Source organism: Plectrocnemia conspersa, unplaced genomic scaffold (assembly GCF_051122295.1).
Source record: "Plectrocnemia conspersa isolate PC_06_02 unplaced genomic scaffold, ASM5112229v1 ptg000014l, whole genome shotgun sequence".
NCBI classification, from domain to species: domain Eukaryota; kingdom Metazoa; phylum Arthropoda; class Insecta; order Trichoptera; family Polycentropodidae; genus Plectrocnemia; species Plectrocnemia conspersa.
The window spans coordinates 17,906,876-17,932,235 of NW_028277178.1; the positions used below are offsets into that span (position 1 = coordinate 17,906,876).

The window sequence follows — 25,360 nt, forward strand, 5'->3', positions numbered from 1 at the left end:
AACCAGCATTTTTTCAAGGTTGTCAAAACTAAATGTTTACTAACCGTAGCACCTAGAGTCGATCATAAAACTTTTATTGTCAAACAATTTTAGCAAAAAAATATTTTATGTGAATTCTCAAGTCTTGAAATATCTCAAGAAACGAGAAATCATCATTTTACATTTTTATGATAAAATATTGAGAAAAAACAATACTCACAAACAGACTATTATTATTAAGCATATAATGGAATTCTTATTACTCATTTTTTTATATTATTTTCAATTACTTCCATTGCTTGGTAATTTAAATAAAAACTATTTAGAGCTTTATTGTTAATGTATTAATTTAATTTACATATCTTTCATATATATTTACTCAACCCTTTCAGCTGTATCGCCGTACATGTACGGTCGTCAGTTTTTCACTGTTTTGAGGTACCCCAGATATGTATTTATTTACATATATAACTGAAGAAATTAGAAATTAAGAAAACGCTTTATTTCTATAGTGTTTTTTTTAATTTGATATAATGTAAATTATAGAAATATATTAAAGAGTACAAAAAAAATATATTACATATCATTTCATAAAAAATATTGAGAGCCTATATAAAAATTATTGATATTATAAATTAATAAGGTAAATTGATATAAAAAAATCCACAAAAGCTTAAGTAATGTAATATATTTTCATTGTAAAATGATTTGTTTAAAAGACAATATTAGTCACGTACATATATCACATTAAAACAATAAATAGATACTTCTGAATAATAAATTTAATTATAAAAAAATAAAAAACATTATAATTATATATTGAATATTGTATAAAACTACGTATAAATTAAATACCAACAATCGTGCAAAGTCATCGAATAATATTTTTGCCGTAATCTTAGATGACTATATAGAAAAAATGCCGATAAATATTATCGATCACAGTCGACGATAACGAGTGGAATTCCTCTGAAAAATTCTCACGTTACTTTCTTGCTATCTTTCCGACTTTCGCCGTCGTCGGCCTTTTCCTTATCTGCAATCGGCTTTGAGTCAGGGTTGTGGAATGTTTCCTCGTTGTAGATTCGATTTTTCTTGATCGTCGTGCCGTGTATCTATAAAAAATATACGAGTCGGGGAATATGATAATAAAACACGAGTCGATATTGAATTTAGAGGCAAGTTCTTGTTATGAAATTATGCCAACCTTATCCCACAAGTTGATATTGAATCCGAAATTGACGTGGAAGAACTCGTGGTGTTTGTCATGGAACTCGGCGTCAGGTTGCCAAGGCTGCCACCAATAAGCTTTGAAATTGATTCCGGAATGATCGATAATTCCGTGATAGTATGTATATAATGCGATTACGTAGAATGGAACTGAAAAAACACAAATTCTATACTTTATAATAAATATGAACATACACTTTATGATTTATATTTATTGCATTATTTTAATTATATTAAAATATTGTAAAAAAAATTATCTCTAAAGAATATAAAAATAATTAGAGACATGAGGATAAAGGATAGCAAATGAACAGTATAGTTCTCTAACGAGTTCTTAAACGCTTTGGAGTCATCTAAAAAGCCGTCACAAAACTATGACACTGCTCCAAAATATATAATACTTAGTTGTACTTGAAGCCTCTGAGTAAAATATAGCTCACTGCCTGGTCTCATTTCTGCATCAAAATTATATTTTTTTGCTATTAAAAAATACTGTCGTATCTTTTATAAGTTTACTTTCAAAATTAATAATAATTATTTTGATGTATATTAATGGTTAATTATTGGTTATTATATTTTTTCATTGATTTAATGTGTATATATAAATAATTATATTTTTCTAGAAATAAGTTATATGTTTAATTGAACTCTCTTTAAAAAAAGTCCGCGGCACACACGCACTTAAATAAAAGCGGAAACATTGAACATTCATACATTCGTAAACAATGAAAGCTTTGTTCATTTTTATTTTATTCATAACGTCCGGGATAGTTTTTTTGTGTTGTTTTCGGAGACAAAAACTCGTGATTTACGAGTAATTTCAATGATAATATGCTAATGTGTATGTTGATATATCAGTGTTTTTCAATCCTGAGTTTCTCTTAGATCTACCAGTGGTACATCTTTATGGCTTATTTTCGAGACTTTCTGCGAAAAATATCAAACCGTATTTAGTATCGGATCATTTGCCGTTCAAACTCAACTTTGCCTCCCTAATCCTAAACCTTAAATTTGAGATAGTTGTCCGTGACGTGACGTCATGTTTCGAATTACGCGAGACCGGCAGTAAAACAAACTTTCCACATTAGCCGAAATCCTTACGAGCCATGCCTCGCAATAATATCGTCGTTGCTGATTTGGTCCTGCTTCTCAATACGAACGTGGAAGAAGTATAAACACCGACTAGAGTCAATGACTGAGAAAATTGTACGAGTGGAAATAAAATAAAATATATCTATCTACACACACACACAAACACAAAGAATCGGATATCTACTAAGATAGGGTATTATCTTCTCTATATTTTTTCTTTTCCAAAAAGTCTTTTGGATAATGTTACACGTCCAATTCTCGTGTCCGATTCTCATCTCATCATCGGAAATGGTTATTGGTAAATATTGCAATATGAGACCAAAACAACACCGCATTTTCGCACAAATATTTTTTTCTGTTAGATTATTATTAGTATATTAGCTTGTCGATATCGATATAGGAGCGTGACTTTAATAATAATGTTTTCTTGAGTTATTGAAATAATTATATATGTTTAAAATATAATTTATCGAATCATGTAAGATAAAATATTCACTGATCTGTCACTGAAAGAATCACTATAAAATAAGGTGTATGAAATCGAATCTTAGTACAATACCCTCTAACTAAAAATTTATCGTTAAACGTAACTCTACTTTGATTGCCACGCTCATCCCTCGTCATTAGAACTTCAACGATAACATCGAAGCGTCTAGGTGACACAATACAAATGTTCCTTATTACTCACGCCAGTGCACCGGCACGGTGAAGAGCGGCAGGCACATGGTGAGCTGAATGTGCATTATCTCAACAGGGTGTATTGCTGTGACCGAGAAAGCAGTTGGCTGCTTGTACTTGTGATGGAGCTTGTGAAAGTTCTTGTAGAAGAAAGGTGTGTGATATAATCTATGCATCACGTAAGTCGTATAATCCTGAAAGCATAAACAGTCGATGTTAATAATATATAAGCATAAATGTATGCGGGATTATTTAAAATCATTTTTTCCCCTAATTGTTATGATAAGCATTCGACTGGTATACGTCATATCTAGGGCATCCAAATACCCGGCCTACTTCATTACCCGAGTATACGGGTATTTTTGAGGAAGAACCGGGTACCCGGTTCGGTTCCGGGTAATTTTTGTAAGCTATTAAATAAACTACTTTTGTAAGCCGTTAAGAGTCCAATTTTATTATATTTGAATCTTTGATTAAATATGACGTGATATATTTAATTTTACTTTAATAATTAATATAATTTTTAAAAAAATAGTGTATTGAAATAAAATCAATATATTATGTAATTATTAATACTTTACTCAATCGAAATATTTTTACATTCCATCGGTATGTACATATGTATATACATATACTTACATACTACATACGTAGAGTACGCTCGGGATAAGGATTCCGGTTTGTTATTGTGTGCGTGAACTGTGTGGCTCAAAACAATTTCGCTCAGAATATTTAATTTTTTTATTTAAAAATAAAATATATGTTCATTTAACATACATACATCTGAGTTAAGTTGGAAATTTCAACGGACAATTAAAAATATATTATATAATCGAAGAAACCAGACATTGATGACATTAATTAAATATTTGCAAAATTCAAAATCTTTCACTAGTCAAAAAAATAATGAAGTCTATAGCTATTCTTCAAAAGCAATAATATATAAAATGGGGAAAGAAATTATTCGCAGATTGTTTAATGGCTCGACGACTCTATTAAATCATTAGAATCCATTGAATAAATTAAAAAATTATCATTGGCGCAACGATAAGAATAATAACTTTTTTAAGCCCTACAGAGAATAGTGTAAAAAAACCAACAACGTAGGGATTAATGGAAAAATAATTAAAATATTTTAATCTACGGGTAAGAGAACGAATAACTTACAGTGTATATTTGAAGCCATGATATCAAAAATTTCATTTATAAATAAAAAACAGTGGCACGAGTTTAGTGACCTACCCATGGGACAGTGGGCATATCTGGGTTTAATATCAACACAAAATTATTTAAAATAAATCACTAGAGAAGATCGAACTTCTGTGCCACACTGCACTTTAATGACGAATACCAGCGTCGACGAATCAGCGACTGTCCTTAAAAGAGAAAGCGAGACAACAAAGTACACGCTACATCGCTTCTCCCTCTCATATACATGTACACGCACACAATAACAAACCGGCATCCTTATCCCGAGCATACTCTACATGTGTTACAGTACAAAACCGAAATATTAATTTTGACACATATTTGGCAATAATAATACAAATTTCACATGAAAAATACAGAGGAAATAAATTTTATTACAATTATAAAAGAAATTAGATGATTGTATTTATTATATGTATCATATGTAGGTAGAGAAACAAAGTATATTTTAGTGATGTTCTCTTTGTAAAAAGTAGTATTTTAAAAACACTAACGAATCAAATACATAAAAATAATTATACAGATTTTACAAAACTGGACTTCTTTTGCCAGTGGATTCTAAATTTTTAAAATGTATTTTTAAATTTGTTTATTTTTAAATCGGAAAAAAATATTTAAATGAAATAACCGGATACCCGTCGAAAGTTACCCGGTTTTCGGTTCCATGAAAAACATGGCGGGTACCCGGTTTCAGTTCTACCCGGTTCGAAAGCCCTAGTCATATCGGACATATTTTTCGTTGAATTGCACCATTAAAGTAATCTATGGCACAAACGGAATTTTTTTGTAAACAAACTTTGCCGGGCACTGGTGCATACCATAGACCTCCAATAGTTCAACCCAATCTTTAAGACGACTGGTGACTTTTAAAATAGTTGATATAAAAAATATAAAAAAATCATTGCTAACTCCCACACAGTAATAAAAAAGTTTTTGTTTTGCCGCAATAACAAGTTAATATGCATGTCAAAAAGTTACTAATTTTATTATGTTTATTCTTTGTAATGTTTTTGTTTAAGATGTAATTTTTAATTAGTGAATAAAGTAAAAATTTATGTTAATTTTACAATAAAATCAATATATAATTACCCAAGATAATGTTTGAACTATTTCATTTAAAAAAGGTTGATGTTTAATTGGTCAAAATATATTTTTTTGCAGTGAAATTATTTACTAAAAAACTGTATTTTTTTCTGAATAAAATACGAGGATTGTAAATACATATATATTTTATTTAAATAATTGTTTGAGACTATATATTTTGTGAATTTCACTAATTAAAATAGTTAATTTATTGAATTCTGAATGTATGTTTTATGCTCATCTTTATTATTCATCTTAAAGGTTCATTAGATATTGGCATTTAAAAATTGTGTACCCAAGCATTAAAGTAAAACCAAATAAAGAGTTTCCGCGAATCAAAAAATCTGAATAATAATATTATCTTAGGAATTTACTTACGTTAAACGCATTTATATTCACCTGGTATATGAAAATGACTGGGAATTGTAGGAAAAACCACAGCCAACCGTACTCGTCAAATGCGTAATATATGGTTGAAGGGTTTCCATTGTAAATGTAGCACGCCAGAGTCCCAGAATATGTCCCAGTGACGAAGAGAGCTAGGCTCCCGATCATGATCTCGTGTAGTTCCAGTTCCGGCGGCAGCCATTTGTCCGGTTGCAATTTCCACTCGGCCGCCAAATGGCGTCTGCTCACATAAAAGTACCACTGCGGAAGAAATTAACGCCGTATTAGAGAAACACTGTCCCTTTATATTGTCGCCGACACGTTAATGACAATGTGGGACAAACACACGTTTCTATATATATGTATATATACATATGTGGAAACTGGAATATGTTTCCTCTCTAGAATGTCGAGAATCCAGAGAAATGAAGGGAACTATTTGTATTTTGTCAGCCCTTGACACGCTCATAAGTAGTCGGATGTTTTCACTGAAATCTATATTATTTTTTATATATTTTTTCGATATGATATCATTATTTAGATAATATGAATTGTGCCGACAATATTCAATAACATAATTGATGATATCTTATTATTCAAAAACTAATGCGGGATTTGCTCTTTTTGGAAAACATCTTGTAGTATTCTTAACAAAATCAGAATACGCTTTAGAAATAACAACAGCGTTCCGGGAAATTTCAATATTATGCTTCTTAAATTATCTTATGAATACAAGCTATTCGAGAGAAATAATTTGCCTTTCAAATAAACAAAATTGCGAACCCTGTTTAACCTATTTTATTTTGTTATAATATATTTAGAAAGGGTAATCATGATTTTTTTACTCAAAATATACATGTTTTTTTATTGAAAAAATATATTTTATTACTGTTTCACTTAACATTAAAAACATGATTTTCTCGTTTGCTGCGAATTTTTAAGGTAACGCAGATTTTTTAGTGTTATATATATATTCAGTTAAAAACAAAAGTATTCTTTGACCCAAGATTAATCTAATTGTATAATACAATTTATCCCTTATATAATAATATAATAATATCGCACAATGAGTACATTATTTTTTAAATGAATTACATGGCAATTATATAATTATATTGTCTTTAAAAAAAATGTATTTCTTTAACTTATTACTGTTTTACACTCATTGTGCGATATATGAATATATCAGTAGATACATAACATCAAGCATGCAAACAGGTAGTCCGAATCAAACAAACCCGTCATCAATTAAACAACGTCCAAACCAATGTTTGCCAGGCACGTTAATTTAATCGAACGTCGGTATGCAGGTACTCACGTGCAAAAATCCTCCGATTCCGAAATACACAACGTACGATACAGCCGTGGACATAAACCAAAAGTACAACCAATAATCCATTTTCAGCTCCGTTGTTAATACGTTTGACACTTCGGCCGATGTGTCATTGTCGCTGGAGTTGTAATTTCCATTCCATTGTCGTAACGCTGTCACCAATATTATGACCCATTCGCCTGAAAGTTATATTCGCAAATTAATATCGGGCATACGTGTTTGTGAACTGTCATCGTTCCTCGCATATCAACGGAACTGCTACACCTGTTTTATTAATAAACTGACACACACCTGTTCAGATAATCTTATCGTTTTCGTGTTTTGATACTATCGATTTAAGTGATCTATTTCAATGTTAATATGTGACCGATTAATATGTTATAAATATAAATCAATCAATGTGCAATATGAATCATAATTAAATATCACACAATATTTTAATAGGATTTTTTCATTACGGAAATATTTGCAATTGATATTAGTAATAATATTTATTTTAATATGTAATTTAACAGACAATAGTCTAAAGTGGGCAATGTCAATCACCAGGGGCGATGGACGAATCTCGGTGGGCATTGCTGGCTCTGAGAATTTAGTGGGCGACGGAGAAGTGAGGAAAAAAATTATTTTTCAATAATGCGAAAATATTTTATGCATTTTATATTTAATATAAGGAATATATCTTTTGCATAAAATATTGTTCCTTTTTAGGATATTTTGAATGTCGACGATGTAATCATATTTTTCAGGTACATGGTTAGGCCTGAACCGTTAGGATACTTACTTATTTTGATTTATTTTTAATTGCAAATACTATTTTTATAAGTCGCATTTAGTATTTTCTAAGCAGAAAATATTTATTGTAAATGGCAAATAAATGTAAAAAGGCAAATAATAATTATAAATAGTATTTTTAATTTTATAAGTAGCAAAAAAATATTATCTTTTATTGAAGAAAATCTTATGTAAAAGCGTGCATTTTTTATTAAAAAAATGCATGCCTTTACACAAGATTTTCTTTTTGTATTTATTTTAAGTTGTGTTAACTTGCCATTTAAAATTCTAAAATTGCGCAAACTAAATGAAAATTTTGGTGAATTTTAAAAAATATATGGGCATTGGTATGCTTAGATCAAAATTTTTGTCATTAAAAAATGGGCGATTGGTCAATTAAGTTTGAGAGTCTAAAGCCTAAAAGCTGTAAAAATACTAGACAAACAATTAAAGTCTTGCAATTTGAAACATTTTTTATTTAATTAAATTTATTAAACAAGCAAATTTTAAGCAAAACTATTTGAATATAACTTTAAATATATACATATTTTAATAATTTATTTTTTTAAGAATAAATGAGGACAATTAAAATGAGGAATATATAAAATAATTGCTCCATAAAACGAATTGTTTGTGCAATACTGTTGGACAGATTATGTGCGAGCGAGTATTAATCAGAACAGTGGCGTAGCTAGGGTATGTGCCACCCAGGGCAATCCTTAAAATTGCCGCCCCCCCCATACATTTTTTTGCAGGGTGATAAAATCAGCATTTCTTAAAATAATAAATTTATTTTTGTTAAGCTCTTGCTATTCGTTGATTTACATAAATTTTAGTTTATTCAGGGTTAAAAACCACACTAGACGATTCCATCGCGAATTTTCCGCCCCCAAGCAAGTGCCGCCCGGGGCGGCCTGCATCTACCGCCCCCCCCCCCCCCCATAGCTACGCCACTGCATTATGAATAACTTCCTGCAAAAATCATTTTTTGAAGAAAAATCTGAAGATTTGCCTTACAATACGAAAACAATTTTTTTTAATAAACAAAATATTTATTTTAATGATAATAATTCCCTGTTAAATTGCACACATAATAAATGTTTAAAACCTTTGTAAAACTTTGAATGTAATTATTTATATATTAATGCTAAAAATCAGCTATATAAAAGATGTTATGGAAAATTAACACAACTCATTTATAACAACTTTGTTAATTAGATCCTTCTTTTTTTGATAATAAATAGCAATCATCTATTTTATTAAATATTAAAAAATCTGACATTAATATGATTTTTTTAACTATCACAAATTTTCGATTGGAAATAATGGAAAAGAAACAATTTAAACTCAACTAAGACTATCCTAAATTTTAACTAGCAATAATTAAAAAAAAAAGTATTGCCAATATACTACTAGGGCATTCTAAATAAAAGACAGTACTCAAACCACAATAATACCCATTATCACGTCACTCCAAGGGCTCAATAAACATCGAAGCCTAGTAGGGCGAACAATTGCCATTTTTTTACTACCAGATAGTGTTTTACTATATAAATGTTTTTGCTTAATAACTATAAAAAAAATATAACATATTTTAAAAAATGCCTTATAAATATTACAAATACTAAGTTATTTTTGACCATGTTCTTATTATATTTCTAAATTACGTATTGTCTTTAATTTCTAAACATTAAGCATTCCTCTAATATACTAAATATTTTCGTAAAATTATCATTCTATAAATTTAAATCACACGTTTATGAATTGTAGTATGACAGAGCGGAAAAACGAAATATCATAAACTGTCGGCTGAAATATATGAACCATGCCGAATGTGCCAACTGTGACATTTATTGGAATTTTACTCATAGTTGAAATATTATGAGTGATTGAACTTTCATAAAGCTTCCCAAATGTCTGCTCGCTTCCGCCGCGAACATTACTCCATATGAAGTAGAAAACGTACGCTTTACGAGGAAACAAATATAAATATACAAATAAAATCACGGCTATACAACATAAAAATAAATCTCACAGACCTTTGATGGTTGCTCCGAATGTGAATATGGCCAGCGTTGCTATGAAAGTTGCAATCTTGTCTGGAATATTGTTCCAGAACCATTCAATATTATCGCTGTATTTTTCAGTCCATCTGACCCCTTGACTCATCGGATCAAAGAATTTCCTCTCCATCAAAGGCACCTCTTTCTGCGAACCATCGTTTTTCTTCTCGATTTCAGAAACCGCATTCTCATTTGGATCTTTTTTAATACTCGTTAATGGTTCTTCATCATCTTTCACCATAATGGCAGCATAAACCTTAACAACAACAAAAAAATACTCAATCTTCAGCACGCTCGATCAGAATAGTAAAAAGAGATTTTTTCCATCCTTCCAGATGCTATATTTTCGACACGCAATATAATAATTAGGCATTGTGAATATTCGCGGAGAAAAACGCTCGAGAGGAAAACGTTCTGATGCAATAATTAAAGCATATAAATATATGTACGTATGTAAAAGTAATATACGTTTTTTTTTAAAAATATAAATGTTATTATCTGTGTTTAATAAAATCATTTAAATGATGGACGTGTCTGTATCAATTGATAAAAAAAATAATAATGGCGTTAAGCACATTTATTAGTCAAAGGGGTATTATATGTACATATATGCTTCTCTAAATCTAGTTTAATCCACTAATTCCATACAGCTTATTAAAATAACATTTTTATAAAAAAATATGTTACAACGTAATACATATTAAAATAAAAGCATATCTCAAGACAATTTCTGAAGCATTATACCAAGATGGATTAAAAATTAATGTAAATAATTAATTAATAATATAGTACTAAATAACCCAATATAAATAAATGGTATATAATATTTGTTTTCTATGTTTACATATTATTAAAAAAAAAATACATACGAATCGTCTTACCTTTTGCCTTTACGGGTGTATACTAAGCTTCAATGAAGCCGCATCAAAGTTAACTTATGCTTTATATAGTAAAAGATTAATTATCTAATCCCTCTACAATCAATACAAAAATAGTCAAACTATTTAAAAACAAAAAAAAATAATCGTAACATGCTCTCGCACAATTTTGCAATCGCATATTTGAGGAAATTTGTACTGAATGGAAATTTTACTTTATATCAATTATCGTGAAAGATAAACAGGTGTAAATCTGTATCGTCATGCGGGCTATATGGCAATATTGATGTTTCAAATCTAATCTAGAGAACATCTTGAAAGTTATACCTAACATCTGTAAAATCGGTAATACTGTCGGATTATCTCGCGAGTGTTTTCGTTTTCTTTGTTTAATAATAGATAGAGATGCTTAGTTAATTAATAAAAAATCTAACGTAATTTTATTACATTGTAGCTTCAAGCTAATTCATACTACATTTTAACATAATATTTTTTATTTGAAATATATGATATGAAATTTTTGGTTTATACTGACCTAATTTTCTTATCTTTTTCATATACTTTATTACATAATAAAATATATACTGAATACTATAATATTTCTTGCAATCAAAACCAATATCTTAAACTTATAAAACCATTGATTGCAGCTCAGTAAAAAAATAAAAAATAATGTAAATATACCATTAAATAAAAATAAAATATTTTATTAAAGGCTTACTTAAAAGCTATTTTTCGATTTTGTGACACTCTTCGTTAGTAGTAATAGAATTTTATTGTGTGCTATCAATTTTCGAACGGAAATAACATTATACCATATTAATTGGAAAGTAAACATATTTTTGTTTGTCGATATTTTTAGTGATATTTACTGTTAAACCATTAATTTTAAAATATATTTGTAAAATTAAACGTTTCTCGTAATCAATCAAACTTGTGCGTACCATCTATCGTCGTCGTCATTGTCGTTTGACGACTATAATTTAACTAAAACTAAAATAACTTAGAATACTGACGCAATATTACGTATATTGCATAAAATTGCAATAAAAAATATTAAATTTAAGTACACCCCCAATATTTCATAATTTGCTATCGCGTTAAACAAATATTCCCCCAGCTTTACCAAGCGTATATAAGCGCTTTCACGCCGCATAGCGCACTTCATTTCGGAATTCTCTTCCGACACGAACTTCCACCAGTTACTTTCGACTTGAGACGAGCGTTCATCCGAACTAACACCAAGTGGCGCTATACTAATTATCGACGGAGACTTACGCTTTCCTCTTGGCGTCAACCCTATTCCAATGACGTCCGAAATCCAGAGTTTAATCCGATCTAGTAGATGACTAGATTTCGAAACATTACAGATGTATATTATGTGGTGTAGGAAAGCTGAAAACGGAAAATATAAGCTGTAAATGCAATAAAATGCTTTCAGTGTTAATAATAAGCGTTTATACGAACTTTTTCATCTTGGAAGACTGTATAAAGATACACAATTCGTTCGTGAGATTAGGAAAATTTAATCTGTTATGTTCATTTGGGATTATATGTAAGTACATATTAATTACTAATTTGATCTCTCAGATACGATATACATTTGTGAACACTATGTTTTATATAGGATTGGACACCTGCATTTTTTTAATCTAATGCCACTGGTCTATCGTTTTGGTATCTAATGTATAATATTATTTACTGACTCGCCAAAAACTTACACATAAGTTTGCTTGCGGAATTCACTAATATCCGTTTCTCTATATAGATAATCGTCTGTCTCTATCTACCAATAGATAGGAACAGATAAGATTTAATTAATTTGTATCCATCTGCCTCTAATTAGCATGGAATTATGTACTTGTGATCGATAAAAACTCTTGCGTACCGACGTTCGTCGTCGTCGTTATTGGGTGACGAGGAATATTATGATTAGATAGTATAAAATACCACTTCTTTTGTTTTTCCGTTTTTATCCTTCATATTTGTAAATCCTCTTTCTTTATGGCGTTGTACTTTACTTTCTAGTGTTATCATATTTCACGACATATTCAAAACATAAATCCGCCTTAATTTATTGCTTATGCTTCTTATACTTTTATATGTATTTTTATTTCTCAGACATCTTACTTTTAGAATATTTCTGTTAATATATTATTATCTAAAAATAAAATATTATTCATAATAAAATAAAACATATTATCCTAATTAATTCTCAACTTTTTATTTTTATTGTTTAACAGTATTTATAACAGATGCTTATGTTTCTTATTGATCTATTTACTTCGTTTTCAGTTTTAGAGTGTTGAGAAGTTTTACTAAGTTTGTATGAAACATCATGTTAATTATTCATAAGATAATCTATAAAAACTTAATTTGTGATAATCCTTAATTTCGATATCCCAGAAACGATAAAAATTAAAATAACACAAAGGTTCATGTGGGATTCGAGCCCTGGTCTTTCGGATATTAATCATCGACTGCACCATTAGTCTTAACGTGCTGGTATTAGAAAAATATATTTTTTTCTTGCCATCCTTATTTAAAGGTCAAATATTCAAATCAAAATCGGTGAATACCATCAATGGAATTTTATAATCGTTCCAAATCTTGAATTCCTCACATAGATAACATTGTCATAATTATTGACTTATTAGTAGATGCTATAAATATCATCATTTATTAAACAATGAAATTATATAATTATTTTTTGTAAATTATAAAATATTTTTTTTATCAATCAATACGTATCTTATATTTTGTTAATATAATATAACATGTACATTAATTTTACAAAGTACTTTTAAAAAGTTGCTATTTTAAATGCTTACATACTATTGTTGTGCATCCATAAAAGCGGTAGTAATTTTTCTTGTTATTGAATTATTTAAATTTAATAAATTGTTTATTATAAAAAAAATCATAATACCATATAAATATGCTTTTATATTTTCATAAAATTGACTTTATAATGTAATAAACTCTTTTTTTAAACCTAATTTTGTAGCAAAATCGTATTTTACTCAACAATTTTGCATTCTATTGCTACAAATATATGATTATTTGATTTAACCTTTAGCCAACGGAAAGGAAAAAAATATACACTTTGTGCAAACAGGGGGGCGGTTGAACCCCAGATCTGTTTCTAGTTTCATTATACATACTTTTTTCAGCTACTTTTTATCTTTTTTTGATTAAAAAAATCCTGAATGTATTTTTTTAATCAAAAACACAAAATAATTTGAAGTAGTCATATTTTTTATCTACATAAATGTTAACCTTACACAATAAAATGGTTATTTTATTTTATTCTCTTCTACATTACAATTGTGAAATTCTGTTACATATTTTTATTTTGTGGGACATAACGCAAAAATGATATTTTTCGCTACTTCTCTAATACTGAGAGAACCGACCAAAAACCGTCACAACATAATATATGTGTATATATAATAATACTAATACAAGTAATTAAAAAACTTCAAAAAGTCATTCTTAAAACTCATTTACCCGATAAAAAATGGTTATTATAATATAAATATTGACTAGTATTATAATTAGAAGAAAAATTATTATAAAGTTTTGTAACCAATTTTGGACGAACAATTATGAATAATCGACTAAAAAACTAGACAATGCAATTAAAAATAATCACATCAATAACTTTACTACACTACGATATTTAAAATTGCTATTTTTCCAAAAGTATAAACAAACATTTATAGATATATCCCGTGAGAACAAAACTCACCGCATCTTACGCAGTAAATGCGCCATAAACCAAATGTCATTAGTCTTTACGACTCACCGAGATCTTTATTATGCTGACAAGTAGTGTTTAACATTTTGTGCGTGTTATTTACACAGTTACATTTACCATTTCAGCACATTAGAATGCGAAATGACAAATGCGGGGTTGTCAAATCGATAACCTGTTTAAACTCAAAACGATCACGCAATGCAAGTGTTTCTATAAGAAATCAAATTTAGTCACACTCTCCGCATGTCTTCGTAATTAGCAATACCCCCCTTCCCCTTCCAGCAAACAAGGTGTATGAAAGCGCATACATGCGCAGCCGCTTCTCTCTTCACGTCTGCTCTAAATCGTTCAACCCGATCTTCGTAGATGACTTGATTATTCGTAACCATATCTACGAGAACATTGTGTATTTATAGTAATTACACAAACTGTACGTGATTGGAAAATAATAATAATGAACTAAATAACTTCGTCTTTTGTATTAGAATTTTACTGTCGCAATTTTTAGTTTCTGTACTTTACAAATCCGTAACTGTAATATAATAATACCATAATAAATAATTAAAATGCATTTATAAATTATTTTCTATATTTTTTAAAGTAACTATTGGTATGTTTGATTTGATTTAGTGAAAATATATAAAGTATATTATATTAAAAAAACATAAATACAATATCAGTTCATTTATTGACATTCATTCTTCAATATCGTTTTATCATATACGTACATACATGTAATGTCGATTGTGTATAAAAATAATTTTGATCGAGTACAAAGTTTCCAATAATATGCATTTTGATCACAATCTAACAGTATAAAAAAATAATTGAGGTATAACAATAATAATAATAATGTTTTATACAAAATAAATAATAATGTATGTGCATAGAAATAATATTATCGTATAAAACACAATCAGAGACCAATTTTTTATACCATTGTATCTTGTGATTGTTTTTATAAACAATAAAATTACAATATGGACCACATATTGTATAGGTATGTTTGTACACATGTAACATTTATTAGTGTACTGCATGTAATAAATATCATAAATCAGATAAAGGATCTAATTAAAGACTCATTCAATACATATCATCTAAAATTCATTCTTCTCACATTCGCGACATAAACATTTACATATTAACGCACACGTTCCCGTTTTGACTATATGCAACGTTTACATAAGATACTTTAAATGTAAAAAAATAATAACTTCGGGAACATACGCGATAGGTAATTAAAAACATTACGATTGACTTGAAACATATTTACATTATATAAAATTTATATTTATGTATAAAAAATGGTGAGTGTAATTGATTAATTTTGAGCACTTTTGCGTTCGTAAATTAGTGAAATATTTATTTTACATATTTAGAGAAAAGTTATTTACATAGCACTCAAATCTTTGATATACACGTATAATAAAGGTTTATCTAAATTAATACTAACTTAATTAAATACTTAAATAGTTCCTAACTAATTAAACGGTTAGTTCTTATAGATTAGACTTAGATAAATAAAAAAATAACTAGGTTTAGAACATGTGGTACTTTGGCGAGAATTATCAATAATATATTAATTGTTCACATGTAAAATTGATTAAAAATTATTCTCATAGCAAAAAAGACGTTTTTAAATTTGTTTCAAAATACAACATAATACTGATTTAATAAATATTTTACATTTGAACAAATATACATATGTGTTTGATCAATGTTGCCAAAGTACCATAATGCAAAAATATCTAATTTGATCTAAGTGTCCGTATGGCAGTGCCCATTATCAACAACAAAAAATGTACATTTTGAGCATTGTTTCGTTTTGTCATAGCATATAAATCAATTGTTCAATTTACACTTTAATTCGTCAAATATTTGCTCTACAATATATGTATTAAAAAGATGATCACATGATTCGATAAGTACTGACCACAATGTATTAAAATTTGCTCAGATGAACTGACTTCAATAAATATTAATAAAAGAGTTAAAAATGAGTATTTCTTTTCAACGTGTGATTGAAACGTCAGAGTTATACCGATTATATTTCATTTGTAATTTATTCATTGTCCTTCACTATCACTATCACTTTTATCTAAAAATAAAATGAAATTAGGTATTAAATATAATTTATATTTAACAAAATTTATTTGATCTATTACCTTTCTTTCCTGGATAAGCATGCCTTTTCAGTCTATCGTACAAATCTTCCTTCGTTCCATATATACTGGCGTTGGATCTAGCTAAACTGTTCATTTTTCCGTTGACACCGTTATGTAAACTCTCTTTCATATAAGTTTCGTTATAAAAATTAGGCATCTCCCAGCCGTCTTCTTCATCGTCGTAATAATGAGCGTAAGTTGAATGGTGAGATGGTGCAATTGATTCTGCATATGGTGTATGAGCTCCATAATAGAAGTTCACTTGTGATCCATTCTGATCAATAGCCGGAGTCATTGCTTTCTTTGGTTCCTTCTTACGGTTGGATCTATAAATATATTTCATCATTAATAACATATACTAATGGAAGGTAAAATAAAATACACAAAAATTCATAGAAGACAAAATTATAAAATATACGTACCGGACGCAAATCATCCATACTAATAAAACAATGAAGATGATGAATATGACTCCTCCGGCAATTCCACCAGCAATGTAAGCAAACTCAGATTTCTCAGCACAATGTCTTCCGGTGAAGCTTCCAATACATCTGCACGTAGGTTGTCCTCTCAAATCCTTAATACATTGACCGTCGTTCTCGCAATAACCCAAGCAAACATCTATACAAAAAGTACATTATCAATAACCTAATATATAAATAATTAATTAGACTTCAACGTATAAAACTATATTTACCTGTGCACGCTTTACCAGTTCCATTGAAGCCTGGTTTACATTGGCATTTGAACTCTCCAGTTTCAGGTATCAATAAGCAATAAGCGTTTGAATCGCAGTGCATTTCAGGTCCTTCCATTTCGCATGGATTTGTGCATTCACTCATCGAGATCTAAAATTGTATATTAGTTAAATAGAGACAAAAATTTCCTTTCAAATGTGATTTGTTATTTCTAATTTAATTGTTTTTTTATTAAAGATTATAATACTTACAGATGATGGTCCCTTTGTGCTTGTATTCGGAGGACAGGGAATACAACTGGTTTGTTGGTACTCTGGTTGATACGATCCCTTTTTACATGTCACGCAGCTGTTCAAAGTGCCATTCAAATATAAACCTGGTTTACAGATTGGCAATGTGCATTGATCTGGACTTGCAGCTCCTCTATCAGCTGTAGTTGTTCCAGTCGGACATGGAGTACATAAAGCGCGAGCTCCGGCTGTACGGAGAGTTCCTCGAGGACAAGCCTCGCAATCTCCACTGCTACCGAGTTGCATTCCAGGTGGACATTCGTCTCTACATTCTTGACCTGATACCGCTTCTTGATTCCTTGTCGTTTGCCCGCGAGGGCAAGGTATGCAAGAGAAAGCTCCTTCTTGAGATTGATAAGAACCATGTCCGCAAGGTCTGCATAGACCTGCATCAGCATCGTAAAAGTTTCCAGCTGGGCAACGCTCTATAAAATAAATAACATATTAACCGTATTGAATGCTTGATCTCTCTCAATAGAGAAGCGAAACTATTTACCTTTACAATCTGCTGCACTTCTTGCTCCCGGTGCATTAGTAACACCAGGTTGTCCGGCAATATCTGGACATGCCGTGCATTGTAACTGTCCGGCTTCAGATTGATATGTACCAAGTGGACACATCAAGCATTTGCCAGTCTCGGATTGGAAGAATGAACCTACCGAGCATGGTACTAAAAAAATTCAATTCAATGATTAATCAACACTTTCATTTTCAAAAATCTACCATTCGTCGAATACATACCACAATCCGGTGCCATTACTACTTGTCCCAATGGACAGGCATAATCAGATTTGAGCTCCAATGAAGACGGATCTGGCACTGTATTTGGTAGAATATCTCTTACGTCAAATTGTGCTTCTTCCAAGATCAATTTCTCTAATAGTTTTTGTACGGTCGATCGTTCGTTTGTTCCAACATGAATCACAGGATCACTAGAATGGATTTTTAATATGTTACTATGTGTAATTTATTACAAATATTTAGCACTTTCTAGTATAAAATCTACATGCTACGTAATATGTATACATTGTCTAAGAGTGCAATTTTAATTACATATACACAAACATTCAATAGGTGTACTTACTTAATTGCGGGGAATGATATGTGCACATTATACGTATCACTCGCCTGTCTTCCTTCTCTAGCGTTTTTGTTCCTATGAGATAAGTTGAAAGATAATCATGCATTTATACACAAAGTAGAATAATACAAAATACAACAGTTGTGCGAAAATCTCAATAACACAAATAATGGATACGTGCAAATTAAAAATACACAATGTGCTACAATTGACGATCCTTTGTGCACATGCAATACGAAAAAGTCTTGAAACATTCATGCACAACTACTTTTTCGATTGAGCAAACATATATGATAAAATTCTTACTCTTCCACGGGCAAAAGAGCATCCAACACATAAGTTCCTCCGTCCTTTTCAGCGTTAATCGTCGGTGTAGCCTGTCGTTTTGAACGTCCATTAGAACGGTGATCACATCTCACATTTATATCCAATTCTTTACATTCTTTAGTTCCTATATAAATAATAAATAGTTATTAAACACAATTGCAATATGGAAACACTCTGTTCCAGCCCACGGGCGAGTTACCATACAATAAAACAAAATTTAAAAATCTTACCGTCGGTCGAATACGAACAGAAGTTCCAATCTCTATTCAATTGATTCAAAGCGTTTCTGACTTTCTGTCTGAGCACTCCTTGACCTGCTTCATTACATAATACTGAGCTTGGGAAAAGCATGGACACTTTGAATACGCGCTGAGCGGGTGTTGATGCTGTAAATACAATAATATTAAATATATGCTATTATTTGATTAAAATGTAAATTAAACACTCACGAGAACATGCTGGATAAATCATAGGCAACATTGGGTTGATAGTAGGCCTCCAAAAACCTTCAGCACCGCAAGTGTAGAATGGTGGAACAGATTGCGAGAATCTCAAGCCATCGTTACAAGTTATTTCACATACTTTGAATTGCCCTCCTGCACCCCAATCTCTGCATGATTGAGAACCACCGATTGGATCAGCAAGTAATGGACAGAATTCAGCTGTAATATACATTAAATAATTATAAATATGATAAACAACCATCACGTTTATATTGACCGAGAATTAATACACTTACATAGTAATGTAACCTTGAATGAGCAACTAGCAGCGTTTCCAGCTTGATCCAATGCCACATAAGCAATATCATATGTTCCCCAAAGGAGCGTTTGTCCAGGTCTATAGCCAGATTTCTCTTCTATTTTCACAACTCCAACGTTATCACTGAATTGTGGTTCGTCCCAATTTACTACAGCCGAGCCGTTCTTCGCAATGACCCATAAATCTCCAGGACAGTGTTCAATCTTAGGCGGTTCCTTGTCAACTTGTAATTGCTGGCATCTATTTCCGGCATAGCCATTTGGACAAATTCTCTGGCCGCAGTGAGATGGTACAATTCTTTCAACACCACCGAAAGTATCTTCATACCCGGCCCATGTCAAAATCAAACCGTTGTACAAAACTGGCTCGGTTCTACAATCTCGGACTTGTTTTTGAATCTCAGTTGTTACATCTAAAGCTCGATTCCATACTTGAATTTTAGTCATATGCCCTTGGAAGCCGGCTTCAGTGTACGCTTTAGGATTCTCTGATTGTGGTTTACCGAGAGTGACCCAAGTACTAAAAATACAATATTCAATTAATATTATAATTTATTTAACAATAAATTATATGTAAGAGTGAAGTCTAGATATACTTACTATTGTGGTAGCTTTTTACCGCTTCCATATCCTTCAAATTTGCTTGAAATTAAACCTTCGGTGATTAGCACAATCTCTCCTCCGTTATTGCCATCCCAAACTAAAGCAATGTGATGCCATTGTCCGTCGTTGATTGTAGCATATTCACCAAAGCTCAAATAAACATCTTGTAATTCAGGGAAGAGTGATACTTGCACGCCATTAGAATGAGCTTGAATGGCAGGTCGTCGTTCATTGGCAATGTGTGAAGAACTATTAAACCAAAATGCAATGTTTAATGTTTATATATTTCTAACAATTATCAATATCCTAGAATAATTACATATAAGATTTTATTTTTATTATATTTTTATTTATTTTTTTAAATCTTCCGTTGTATCCTGACAGACATAATCCCAATGCGTTACAATGGGGTAAATCAGTACCAACTTTGTAAGTCAATCAATTCAATTTATAAATAAAAATTTAAATGCCGCTGCCGAGGCTCGACCCCGCAACCTCAAGAGTTACTAGTCTAAGACGTTAGGGACTGCAATTCTGTTCTTATGTATTGTTTGTTTTTCAACTATATGTACCTGACAGAATATAGGGTGAAGAATATGCCTCCCTCATCTTGTTGAGTAAATTGCACCCACATTGCAACAGTCAAACCACTTTGTTCTCCGGTATAGAATGGAATAACTTGAGCGGCACTAGATCTGAGTGGATCACTGAAGTATAAGTCATAATCGACGCTGATAGCTATAAAAATGTGATTTAATAATAAAGACGCAACTCAATAATTTCTGTTTTACTCAATTAATCAGGCAATACTTACATTTGCGACAGTCATCACCGGTTAAATTGAACGGACATTGACAATAGAATCTTCCTGGTAGGTCGATACATGTGGCGGATGGTGGACATGAGTTATCTTTGCAATCGACGATATCTTCTTCGCAATTTTTGCCAGTGAATCCTGGTGTACACATGCACGTGTACCCTTCGCCTTCATCTACGCAAGTTGCACCGTTCTTGCACTCTCCTGCTTCGCACGCGTCATATTCATATTGGCAACCGATTCCTTTATAGTCGCTAGAGCACGAACAGTTCACTCCAGAGCCAAAATCTTGGCATTTTCCATTGTGCATGCATGGGCTTCCGATGCATCTCATTGGTGCAGTTTCACACTGCTTACCGTCAGTTCCACTCGGACAACTAAAATTTAAAAATATATTAATATTCTGGAAACTCTACTATTTGTAAAAGGAATTGGTAGGGCTCCTAAACAGAAACTTTTAGATCAATCAAAGAGTGTAATCATATATACAAACACACATTTAATTTGAAATTATATAGAAATTATTGAATAAAATTTATAAGAAAATCGAGTATAAAAACTCTTGGATACCACTGAAGAAACGCTAAAGATATTTTAGTGAAAAAATCATACAGACTTGCATGGCAAAATGAAACTTTACCTTATATAAAGATAATTGATAATAAAGAAGTTTGTTTTAATATAGAATTAAAAACCAAATCCATGATGTAAACTACAAGACTTGTTTATAACCAATACACTAAATGTATGTGATACCTAAAGTAATAATATATGATAATTAATCATTGTATAAGTAATACTTACACGCAGAAGTAATCCTGGAACAAATCGATACAGCTAGCATCATTTTGGCATGGTTTATTTGTACATGTTCCAATATCGTTCTGACATCTATGGCCGGTCCATCCCGGTTCACAAACGCAACTGAAACCACCGACTTCATCTCTGCATACTCCTCCGTTCAAGCAAGGATCGAAAGCACAATCATTCATGTTCGTTTCGCAGAATTCACCAGTGTATCCTTCTCTGCATATGCACATGTATTTATTATCCAGATCGACGCATCTGTCAGTGCCGATTGGATTGCACGGTTCACTAAGACACTCGTCTATTTCTGCTTCACATTGCAGTCCAACAAAACCTGGTCTGCATTTACAAACAAATCCATCAAGCTGATCGACACATGATGCACCATTTTGACACGGTTCGGAGGCACAATCATCAATAGTGTGTTGGCATCGTTTTCCTGTGTAACCGACTTCGCATTTGCAAGTATAGCCGTTGATCATATCAATGCAATTTCCACCATTATCACATGGAGAGCTAGCACAGTCGTTGATGTTGACATCGCAAGCTGGTCCAGTCCAACCAAGATTACAAAAGCATGCATGAGAGAATAATTTATCTATACACATTCCGTTATTGCATGGTTCTAAACCGCACAAGTCAATCTTTTCTTGACAGCGTTTTCCGGTGAAACCTGACGGACAAGCACAGCTAAAATCTCCCACTAAATCAGTACAATTGGCTCCCAATAAGCACGGCTTTTCCGCGCAATCGTCTGTGTTAATTTCACATGTTTGTCCTTCCCATCCTAATAAACATTCGCATTTGAAACGTCCTTGTTGTAATGCTATACATGTGGCACCATTACCGCACGGATTTCCATTAGTGCTGCAGGGATCAATCTACAAACATAAATATATTGTAAAATCTCTCTATAAATATGTTTAAAGGTAAGACTAAGATCACTCGATAGTATATATACTTACAGTATCATCGCAATCAATTCCAGTATATCCTGATCTACACAAGCATGTATAGTTGTTATATCCTGGTTCGTCTTTACACATGGCTCTTTCCGGACAGGTATCATTTCTACAATCAGACTTTTCTTCTTGACAATTAATACCAGTGTATCCAGATGGACATTGGCATCTATATCCTTGAGGTAGATCAGTACATGTACCACCATTGTAACATGGTTGACTAGCGCACTCGTCCATATCAATTTCGCAACGTCTTCCTGAGAAACCGGCGGGGCAATAGCATTGTATACCGTGTCCTTTAGGTATGCACAGACCTCCATGCTGGCAGGCGCTACTTGAGCATTCAACAGCCACACATTCTTCAATACCCATAGAACCGACTGACACGGTCTTCATATTCGATGGACACTCATTACAAGTGATCTGGCCTACGTTGTTTTGATAGAAGTTCTTAGGACACTGAGAGCAAGGAGCGAGTCCAGTAGGCGAATACGTTCCAGGAGCACATTTTGCTCTGCACCTGTCTTTTCCAGGAGCGGCTGGTTGATACGTGAAAGTATTCGCTGGACATGCTTGACAATCTTTGAATCCGCCAGACGGTGGTTCGCCTGTGAAACTGTTCCTCGGACATTCCAAGCACGGCACAAGACCGGTAGGAGAATATGTTCCATAACCGCAAACTGGCACACATTCTTGAATACTCTTAGAGCCCTCTTCTCGTGTGAATGTACCTTGTGGACATCTTACGCAAGTTCCTTGCCTAGCTTGATTTTGATAGAAACCTCTCAAGCACATTGTACAAGTTTTCTGTTTTTCACCAGCGAATGTTCCAGCAGGACAATGTACTAAATAAAAATAAGCATACATTAATCATCAATTTATGCATGTAATTATATTAATATATTGATTGAATACTTACAGCATCTAGGCACATCATTCGTATCCATATTTAACACTTCTCCAGTATTACAAGTGAATCCACGAGATATAAGACTCTTAATGGCTCTTAGTGGTGGACATTGGTTACCGATACTCGAAACATTCAATAACGGTTCAATCAAGGCGCTAGCGTATGGCACGGATAAATCAAATATGAGATTAAGAGTCGATCCGCAAAGGTCGTATAGTTGAGGTTGTCTGACTTGCGGTGCAATATCTAATACGAAATCCATTTTTACTACATTTTCGTCTAAAAGTGTCGGTATTACTCTAAGGAATGTAACATTTATGTTGATGTTGATAGCCGAACACCTTTGACTCAAACGTTCGTTAAGAGTGTGGTCATATTGTGCCAAAAGATCTTTGTATTGAGGCAAACAAGCGTTTGACACGGCTCCTAACGCTCTGTATTGCACACCAGCAACTACTTGATAAGCAGCTTGTTGAGTATCTAAAATATTATAAATATAATTAGATTATAATGCATATTTGCAGAATAATTAGGGTAACAATTTATTTTAATATAGTAGGAGATATGGGTGTTAATTTTGATCTGTTCTCAGCTTTCCTACCAAATATTTAAAAATATGATTCGATACTAACTTTCTGATACACAATCCGGCACAACAGAAGTCGGAGTCCATAATCGTTTATTTTCGCAAGCGAATGTTTTAACTGGGTCTCCGTCAGTGAATCTAAATCCTGGACTACATGTGGCAATGCATTGTATTCCTTTATCGCCAGGTAAGCAATTCAATGCTCCGTTAGCAGGCGCTGTTAATTCCCAATCAACGCAAGGTGTTGCTTGGACTGATACCTATAATACAATATATATGTATAGTTAATATCATATTTTAATGTACAATATTACAACATTTTATTATACATACTTGGAAGTTACATTGAGCCTTATTTCCATATTTATCTGAAGCCACTACAGTAACATTTTCAAATCCTCTGATCGGTATTATAGCTTTATCAGGAATGAACTTAAGATACACTTCTCCCGAAGCATCAGTAGTATTAATTCTCCTTCTTGTATCATTGAAGTTTACTGCATAGCTATCTTGTTTGTCTACCAACTCAATGACATAACTTTGAGGACAGCTTAGTTTCGGTGGAGTGGTATCCGGAACTGTTATGTTGACTTCACAAATTGCAACGTTTCCATCATAGTCAAAAGCAACATATTTAACAACCATGTTGCTGAATATTTGAATCGGAGTTTTGAAATGTTGAGGCGTGACTTCTAATCTTGCAATAGAGCCGGAATTGTCGATGGCGGTTGGTTCAGTGAAGTTGATCGGTAAAAATCCTCCGTTTGGATCAGTCTGTACTACAAGAGGTTGTTGAGGGCAATTTTGGAAAACTGGAGGCTCATTATCTAAAATAAAATTGATTATTAATAACTTTGTGTATGATTATAAGTTATTATATAACA

General features: G+C 31.8%; 2 protein-coding genes across 2 annotated transcripts in view; both read right to left on the bottom strand.

Annotated features, from left to right (window-relative positions):
• Positions 1 to 798: 798 nt before the first annotated feature.
• On the bottom strand, positions 799 to 10,069 carry LOC148226415 (uncharacterized). The gene is made up of 6 exons (XM_088204605.1): positions 9,805 to 10,069; positions 6,977 to 7,170; positions 5,671 to 5,919; positions 2,990 to 3,173; positions 1,187 to 1,359; positions 799 to 1,094 (listed from the first exon to the last, which is right to left on the bottom strand). The coding sequence occupies exons 1-6, from the start codon at positions 10,067 to 10,069 to the stop codon at positions 960 to 962; spliced, it is 1,200 nt and encodes a 399-aa protein (XP_088060731.1). The 3' UTR covers positions 799 to 959.
• Positions 10,070 to 15,135: 5,066 nt separating this feature from the next.
• uif (sushi, von Willebrand factor type A, EGF and pentraxin domain-containing protein uif) overlaps positions 15,136 to 25,360 on the bottom strand; it is a 71,753-nt gene continuing 61,528 nt past the window's right edge. Inside the window, exons 16-35 of the mRNA XM_088203769.1 lie at positions 24,810 to 25,303; positions 24,523 to 24,736; positions 23,900 to 24,370; positions 22,984 to 23,825; positions 22,016 to 22,899; positions 21,209 to 21,588; positions 20,967 to 21,132; positions 20,392 to 20,643; positions 19,770 to 20,311; positions 19,480 to 19,692; positions 19,261 to 19,416; positions 19,010 to 19,154; positions 18,707 to 18,778; positions 18,364 to 18,554; positions 18,119 to 18,292; positions 17,584 to 18,047; positions 17,332 to 17,482; positions 17,057 to 17,255; positions 16,635 to 16,960; positions 15,136 to 16,567 (exon numbers count right to left, since the gene is read on the bottom strand). Of these exons, the coding sequence (XP_088059895.1) occupies positions 16,536 to 16,567; positions 16,635 to 16,960; positions 17,057 to 17,255; positions 17,332 to 17,482; positions 17,584 to 18,047; positions 18,119 to 18,292; positions 18,364 to 18,554; positions 18,707 to 18,778; positions 19,010 to 19,154; positions 19,261 to 19,416; positions 19,480 to 19,692; positions 19,770 to 20,311; positions 20,392 to 20,643; positions 20,967 to 21,132; positions 21,209 to 21,588; positions 22,016 to 22,899; positions 22,984 to 23,825; positions 23,900 to 24,370; positions 24,523 to 24,736; positions 24,810 to 25,303 (6,368 nt within the window). The 3' untranslated portion in view covers positions 15,136 to 16,535. The remainder of the gene's footprint in view (positions 16,568 to 16,634; positions 16,961 to 17,056; positions 17,256 to 17,331; positions 17,483 to 17,583; positions 18,048 to 18,118; positions 18,293 to 18,363; positions 18,555 to 18,706; positions 18,779 to 19,009; positions 19,155 to 19,260; positions 19,417 to 19,479; positions 19,693 to 19,769; positions 20,312 to 20,391; positions 20,644 to 20,966; positions 21,133 to 21,208; positions 21,589 to 22,015; positions 22,900 to 22,983; positions 23,826 to 23,899; positions 24,371 to 24,522; positions 24,737 to 24,809; positions 25,304 to 25,360) is intronic.

Excerpts from the sequence above, each read along its gene's own strand:
- LOC148226415 (XM_088204605.1), bottom strand. The coding sequence starts at position 10,069 with ATGGTGAAAGATGATGAAGAACCATTAACGAGTATTAAAAAAGATCCA. Across the intron at positions 5,920-6,976 it reads GAATCGGAGGATTTTTGCAC|TGGTACTTTTATGTGAGCAG; the intron begins GTGAGTACCTGC and ends TTTCTTCCGCAG. Across the intron at positions 1,095-1,186 it reads ATATCAACTTGTGGGATAAG|ATACACGGCACGACGATCAA; the intron begins GTTGGCATAATT and ends TATTTTTTATAG.